The sequence below is a fragment of the Colossoma macropomum genome, unplaced genomic scaffold (assembly GCF_904425465.1).
Source record: "Colossoma macropomum unplaced genomic scaffold, Colossoma_macropomum, whole genome shotgun sequence".
Lineage (NCBI taxonomy): Eukaryota > Metazoa > Chordata > Actinopteri > Characiformes > Serrasalmidae > Colossoma > Colossoma macropomum.
The window spans coordinates 1,521,189-1,529,280 of record NW_023494785.1 but is presented as its reverse complement, the minus strand read 5'-3'; the positions used below and the strand labels follow the sequence as shown (position 1 = coordinate 1,529,280).

The 8,092-nt window shown below is 39.8% G+C and overlaps 1 protein-coding gene across 1 annotated transcript; it reads right to left on the bottom strand.

Annotated features, from left to right (window-relative positions):
• Window positions 1–719: 719 nt before the first annotated feature.
• On the bottom strand, window positions 720–6,642 carry LOC118812823 (class I histocompatibility antigen, F10 alpha chain-like). The gene is made up of 4 exons (XM_036577956.1): window positions 6,357–6,642; window positions 5,651–5,938; window positions 1,768–2,034; window positions 720–736 (listed from the first exon to the last, which is right to left on the bottom strand). Exons 1-4 carry the CDS (start codon window positions 6,640–6,642, stop codon window positions 720–722), a joined length of 858 nt encoding a protein of 285 aa, XP_036433849.1.
• Window positions 6,643–8,092: the final 1,450 nt, after the last annotated feature.

The window sequence follows — 8,092 nt, the reverse complement described above, 5'->3', positions numbered from 1 at the left end:
TAACCTTCTCCTCTTTAGCCCAAATGACGCAACATCCATGATTTCCAAAAATAATTAAAAAATGTATTTGTTGGACCACAGGACACTTTTCCACTTTGCCTCAGTCCATCTTAAATTAGCTTAGGCCCAGAGAAGGCAGCGCCACTTCTGGATTTTGTTTATATATGGTTCTTTTTTGCATGATAGAGTTTTAACCTGCATTTGTGTACATAGTGACAATTTATGTTCATAGACAACGCAGTGATTTCCACTACAGAATCAGTCTGTTTTTTATCACAGTGCCACTTGAGGGCCCAAGGATCATGGCCATCAGATATTGGTTTTAGAATTAAATGATTTGCACATCATTGCACTCATTCATTGCATTTTTTCACATTTTGTACAGTGTCTCTACTTTTTTTAGGAAACAAGGTTGTAGATTATCCACTCACATCCTCAAAAGACACGTTCTTCACCAAGTTTTGACTGAGTTCTCTTTGAATTCTCTTGCAACCATCAGATTCATCCGCTCAGGGAAGGCGTCCCAAGAACAACCAACATTGTAAAATTACATGCTGTGTGCAATTACAGATTTCCACCAGAGGAATCCTCCAAATCCCCGGATCTTACATAGTGCAGCTTTCTCATAACAAAGATGTAAAAGTAATGATTTGATCAACAAATGGAAAAGAGTCCCTGCTGCAAGAAAATTGGGGGTATAATCCTGGATGATCTGAAGTTCAGTTCCTAGGGCTCCCTGTGAAACAGAGATTAAATCATTGTTATTTATACTCGCTATTCATTTTATTAGAAATACCTACCTTGTACTTCCACTCACTGGCCACTTTATTAGAAACACCTCTCATATATATCCACTGTGTAGGTGTTCAGTTGTAGACTACATCCATGTTTTTCTGCCCAGTTTATCAGTCCCCTCTACCCCATTTGTCATTGTATAGTTTCTGACCACAGGACTGATGTTTTCCAGATCTTATTTGGGTGGTGGTTAATTCTCACAAGTACAAGTATATCAGGTAACTCTGACACGGTAGTGCGTGTGGAGCTGGTACGAGTGTATCGGACACAGCGGTGACTCCGACACAATAGTGTGTGCAGAGCTGGTACGAGTGTATCGGACACAGCGGTGACTCCGACGCAGTAGTGTGTGTGGAGCTGGTACGAGTGTATCGGACACAGCGGTGACTCCAACACAATAGTGTGTGTGGAGCTGGTATGAGTGCCATCCGCCTCAAAATATGCAAACTTTATTCGCTAATAAATCTGTTTTAATCTCCTTTTCTCTCTCTCTCTCAGATAGAAGTTTCGCTCCTCCGGCTTTGGCCCATAGTGCCTACGTGACGAAAGGTGGGGGTATGCTGATGCAGAGTATCTCATTGTTTTTCACATTGCATCGTAGTCTGAAAGGAACATTAACCTATTTTTATTTCCAGGTTAACGTATCCACTGGTTTACAAGTGTCCAAACACTTTTGGCTATGGAGTGTAAACTGACTGTGATGGAATTAAGTTAGAGGCATTAGACTCATAAAGGGTATATATAGTGTGAAAACGTTTCTGTTTCCTTTGCTCTTGTCTATTGAAAAAAAATGTTTTTGGACGAACACTGTACGAAAAGCGTAAGTCAGATCGGTTTTAAAAGCGCAAGCGCTCAGGTGTAAGTTCTATGTTGGTGCCAAGTTTAGTGGTTCTAGGTCAAAAACTGTATGATGAGAAACTGTTTAAATTTTGAGCATAGAATAAGAAAAAGAATACGATGAAGAAGAATTACCCAATTTCTTAGTTATTGGCTCTTCAAAGGTTCTGTGAGTCACATAACAGTCATAATCTGCTGTTTCGTCCTCCTGGATCTCCACACTCTTCCTCAGCTGGTAGGTTCCATCATCATTGGGTCTGACTGCTGAAGATGTTAGTAGGTGTTCAGGCAGTGAAGTTCTGGACTTCCTCAGATTCACCACCATGTCTTTGGGGTAGAAGCCCGTGGCCAGGCAGGTCAGGGTCAGCTTCTTCAGGTCAGTTGCAGATTTCTTCACAAACACTTAAACAGTTGGTGGAGCTACAGAGAAAACAAATAAAAAATACACATTTATTTCAGTTAGTTTTCCCCCAAAGTGATTCATAATCAATTCTCTCCTGCTGCAGCTGACAGTCTGTAATTGTGAGAGCTGACAGGAGCTCCCTCTGTGACATCTAATCACACCATATCACCATCTCTGTTCAAGCTCCCAGTCACACAAGTGCTTCAAACAGCAGAAAGCATGTGAGGGACGGCAACAGTGACCTAAATAGGAATATTTGGCAAATTTTTAACAGTGGAAGCTTATAACTGAATAAATTAAATTCATACTGGACCGGTCCTGCTCTTTACAACCAGCATGCATGGGCATCAGAAATAGCTAGTAAAGAGTAATTATGAGCCATTATTAACATTTAATTCTTCAGCATTTATACTTGCCTGTAGAAAAGAAATATAAGCTGTGTCCCAACTCAGAAGCTGCATCCTTTGAAGGACACAATCTATGAAGGCGTGTCTTAAAAACAGAAAGTTAAAATAGTTTCTAATCACTCACCCAGAACTCTTCTTTGATTTCAGAAAGTAGATGGATGTATTTCACTAAAAAAGCAAAGAAATCTCACCTGTATGTTTTCTTTTTACTACAGCAAACAGGTTTTGGGCAGCAGGATGCTAACATTACTGCTACTGAGCGCTGATTGGTTAGCATTGCTGCTACTGAGCGCTGATTGGTTAACATTACTGCTACTGAGTGCTGATTGGTTAGCATTACTGCTACTGAGTGATGATTGGTTAACATCACTGCAACTGAGTGCTGATTGGTTAGCATTACTGCTACTGAGTGCTGATTGGTTAACATCACTGCTACTGAGTGCTGATTGGTTAGCATTACTGCTACTGAGTGCTGATTGGTTAGCATTACAGCTACTGAGCGCTGATTGGTTAGCATTACTGCTACTGAGTGCTGATTTGTTGGCGAGCAGAGCAGCTCATGGACGTACACGAGGCATCGTTTTAAACTTCTATAACTCAAGTTTAAAAGTGCTCCGAAATGTAACAGCGGTGTTAAAATGTTTTATGCCGTTCTGTGTTCAGTGGATTTCCTGTTTGCATCACAGCATCGCTGTTCCCATCGTTACCGCTGCATCACGATTCGCTGCTCCTTAAAAGTTCCTTAAAACTTTTTAAAAGATGGAACCAGAAACTTTCATCTTAGTTTTTTTTATTTTTTCATTTATAGAGCTGGAGACGCTCCTCTCTTTTGGCTCCTTGCTCCCTAAGACAAAACGTTAGCATAAGTTTTTCTTTAGACCACATTGGCCTTTTTTTAACATTTGTATCGTCAGCTATTCAACTCAGTTTAAACCCAGTATTTACATTTAAAAGTGTACTCTTCAACCACTGTTCGCTCCTCTGCTGAGAAGCGTATTAGTGCAGGCTGGAAAACCTCCAAATGGGAGGGTCAAACTCCAAATGGGTGGGCTGTAACTCTAAGTGAGAGGGGCGTTGAGAAGTTTGTTGGGATTTCTGTGCCGCAGATTCTGTGTTCCTACTGGCTGGTTGTAAAACAGAATTATGTTGCTGATAATTTTTAAATCGTTTGTGCGTTAAATATATGCACATATCATGATTGTCTATTTAATTTTTAAAATAATCTAAAATGTAAAGTAGTTCAATGGGCTAGATCCAAGTTTGATCCACAGCCTAATGTAATTCTTTCCCCTTATGATTTTAGGTTAAAATGTCTAAAAGTCAATTGGATATGCATTTGTGTGAATAATGAAATGACTTATTCTGCCAGAGCTTTAGCTCTTTTATATCGACCGAACCTAAAGGTGATCTGTGCAGATTTGCTTTTTTCAGATAAAAAATGAAGTAAAATCAATTAATGATTATAGATGGGCGTCTGAGCTGCGTGTTTCTTGGACCAATGAATGTCAGCAATACTGATGTTTGCTTATATTCTCATGCATTCAGCAGAAACAACCAACCATTTTCATATTATTTCATTAAATTAATTGTTCAGCCTCAGTCAACAAAGAACTCATGAGATCATGTTTTTGTGTTCATGGTGCCACCCTACTTCTCACCCAAACAAGTTTTTAATTTTGTTGGTTGTAAGATCACACTTAAGCTGGAAAAAATCAGACATCGCTCATTTTTACATCAGAAAATACTTTCAGGCATGATGGTCCATATAAAACTGTTTATATTGTGGTGTCAGGTCACGTCTGAGTTTAGTTATTCAGTTCTGTAGCTTTCATTCAGCCCTAGTTCTGGGTGCTCTGTTTTTTTAGGAGAGCAGTGAGAGCTAATCTACACTCTTATAATGATGGTTCTTCAATGGTTCTTTAGTAAAAATTGTTCTATGTAGAACCATGAACACTCAGAGAACGTTTTGCATAATGAAATGGTTCTCTGCACTGTGAAAGTGTTCTGCAGATTGATGGAGAATGTGCTGTATATGATTCTATACAGAACACTTGTAAAAGGGTTCTATATAGCATCAAAACGTTTTCCGTTATTGCTGTGATATCAAGTTTGCAATAATGGAAGAACCCTTTTTGGTGCTCTACAGAACATTTTTCTTTACTGAAGATCCCTTGAAGAACCATCATTTTAAGCGTGTAGCCTGAGGATGGTGTATATCACTTTTCTGTGCGCTGTTCTGTACTGAGTTTAGTAAAGCCAGGTTATGGACCTCCCGAGTTTCTCCTGAGACCACCCGATATTAAAAGGTAAACATTTCATAACACTGACATAAGCACTGAGTTTTAAACAAGTCGAATACAAATCATTGTAAAGAGAGCTGGACCCGCTACAGTCAAGTCTGTTTGTATGGACACATTTCTCGGCCGCGTATGAAGGAGCCTTCAAAATGGGACAGTTTAGTCGCACCGCTGTGATGCAGTCAGCCTTCAAATGCAGTCTCTGAAGGATGCAGCCCAACTACTGTGTCATATTATTGTGCCCTGGAACGTAATTTGAGTCTGAAAGAGTTAATTGCAGCACTTTGACACGTCAATTGGCTAATCACTGAACACAACAAACACTGGACTGTAGACTGTGAATCAATCTACCATATTCAAGATATACCATATTACAGAGAAACTATAAAACTCCAACATGCAAAATAAAGAATGTTTCCTGAATGTTTGTTACAATCTTTAATTGTAATAGTATCTAATAAAGTGAATTAAAAGTTTTTCTGGATTAAGCATTGCTATTTTTATGGTGTGTGAACTGCAGGCACATTTATGATTTTATGACTATGCTTTACAGACATTAAGTGTTAAATTAATGCATGCAAGGTATTCACCACTGAAATGTCCCAAAAAAGGTTTAAATATCGCCCCATATGTCATTTTATTATCTCTGGGAATTTTATTTAAAGTGTTGGCTGTTTTTTTTGAACGTTTGTTTTGAAGGCTGGACAGCTGATCGAGACTATTTAACAGAGACTAGTGAGACACCCGGGACCTCCCTAAACCAAAGAAGTCATTTCAATAAAATCAGCTTTTAATAAAAGTAAATAACCCAGTCAAACAAAGCAAATTAAACCACCATTTTCCTCAGGTTACTAGTTCAAACGTAAAGGGATTTTAAAAAGGACTCTTACACAGTGAATAAGGGAACTTACAATGTTTTCTCAGTGATTCTTTTTCATACTCCATGAATTTGGTGAGCCAGTCCACACATTCTTTCTCCAGGTAACCCTTGGTGTACTGGTTCAGGATGGGCACCTCATCCCATTTCTTTTTGGTTGGCAAAGCTTCTGGAACTGGAGCGATCCACCGCATGTTCTCATCATCAAAGGAGAGGAAATCTGAGCCGTCATACCCGTACTCACTGACGCCTTTCAGAAATGTTGGTTGTCCATTTGAGTCATCGATCTCACAGCCATGTCTCCACTGAAGAACGTGAAGGTCTGGAATTGAGTTAATGTAACAAGACAGTGAAGAAAAACACTAGCTGGCTCAAAACCAGGGAAATCATGCAGTGGATGGAAACTTGTAATACTGTAGTGTCACGCTACTGGCCGGCACGGCTATAGAGACTCTGGACGCAAAAGCTCATTTACAAAGAAGTACAATGGGACCTCTCGTTGTTAATGTTGTCAGTTTAAGTTACGTATATGTGGGGGTGTGGGTGTTTGTGTGTAAGGGCGGGTCATCGTGAGATGGAAGCCTATGGCTTGTGGTGACCTCCCCCTTTGTAGGTGCCTTTCTGATGGTCTCTCAATAAAAGAGCACTACTCGCAGCAGAATCCTGGTCTTACCTGTGTCTTCATCTACGCTGATGCCACTATATATTTTTTAAAGAAGAATAAGTGATAAATCACTAACCGGTCTGATTGTGTCTCATTTGCTGCATCAGGATCTCCACGTTGACCTTGAACCACTGCTCTTTGCTCTTGCGAGACTGGGTGCCTTTGTCCCAGTAATCTGGCTGCAGCTTCTCCCTCATCCAGTCCTGCTTAGGAACCTTAACCTGGTCCTTACTGTTGTAGTAGTCGATCTCCCGGTCATTGAGCAGACCCAGTCCTGTGAACTCATAGATCCCTGGCAGATCGAGATCTTTGCTGAGGGCGGTGTAAATGTAGTACAGAGAGTGTTTATCTGGAGGGGACATGGAAAAAAAGGTGTAAGAAAACTAACTGATAAATGAAACGGTTATACTCTAAAACACAAATCTCCCAGCCTTTTATGTTGCAGGCAGTGTAAATGTAGTGCAGACAGTGTTCATCTCAAAGGGAAAAGGGAAAGAATGTGTATTTAACATTTACAGACCACCAGGGCCCTACACAGAATTTTTAAAAGAATTTAGTGATTTCGCTGCAAACCTAGCTGTGTGCAATGATAAAGTAATAATTGTAGGAGATTTTAATATCCATTTTGAGAAGGCAGATGACCCACTAAAAAGGCATTTACTTCAATCCTAGACTCTGTTGGTATTACGCAAAATGTAACAGGGCCTACACACTACTGTAGTCACACTTTAGATCTAGTTCTGACACTTGGACTTGACATAGACAGGCTTAATATCCTACCGCAAACCTCAGTAATCTCTGACCATTACTTAATTTCTTATGAGCTACATCTTAGCCATAATATATGTACATCCCCTCGCTATTCTACAAAGCGCTCAATAAAACCATTTACCGCCCTGCAATTCATAGAAAACCTCCCAGAACTAACAACCCTAGTCTCCACTCCATCAGACCCAATGGAGCTAGATGTACTAACCGACTATTTAGAAAATACCTTCCGATCTACTTTAGAAAATGTGGCGCCACTTAAATTCAAAAGGATAAGACAGAAAAAGCTCGCCCCGTGGTACGATGATAAAACCCGTACCTTAAAACAAACAGTATGGAAACTAGAGCAGAAATGGCGATCAACCAAGCTGGAAGTGTTCCACTTTGCCTGGAAGGAAAGCCTTATAGAGTATAGAAATGCTCTCACTAAAGCTCGCTCAGCATATCTGGCCTCGCTGATCGAGAATAATAAATATAATCCTAGAGGACTGTTTAGTGTGATTTCCAGAATTACAAAAAATCAGGCAGGTACTGAACCACAAATTCCGGCGACTCTCACCAGTGACGTTTTTATGGACTTTTTTAATAATAAAATTGAAAATATTAGACAACAAACTCAACCCACAGTATTAAATCCAACTTGGCTGTCATCTGATGTGGCTGATATAAAACATAAAGTAGTTGCAGAGGAAAGGCTGGAAACTTTCTACCCACTCCCACAGTTAGAACTAGAGAAGATTATCTACTCTGCAAATTGTACAACCTGCACACTTGATGCGATTCCCTCAAAATTACTCAAAGAAGTGCTACCAGTTATCATTAATCCTCTTCTAACTATAGTAAACTCGTCCCTTAGCCTGGGCCATGTACCCAGAGCTTTTAAACTAGCAGTTATTAAGCCTCTGATCAAGAAACCAAACCTTGACGCTGCGTATTGTCTAATTACAGGCCTATTTCTAACCTACCATTTATATCTAAGATCTTAGAAAAAGCTGTAGCCCAACAACTTAGTTCATATCTAGATAAGAACCACATATATGAAAA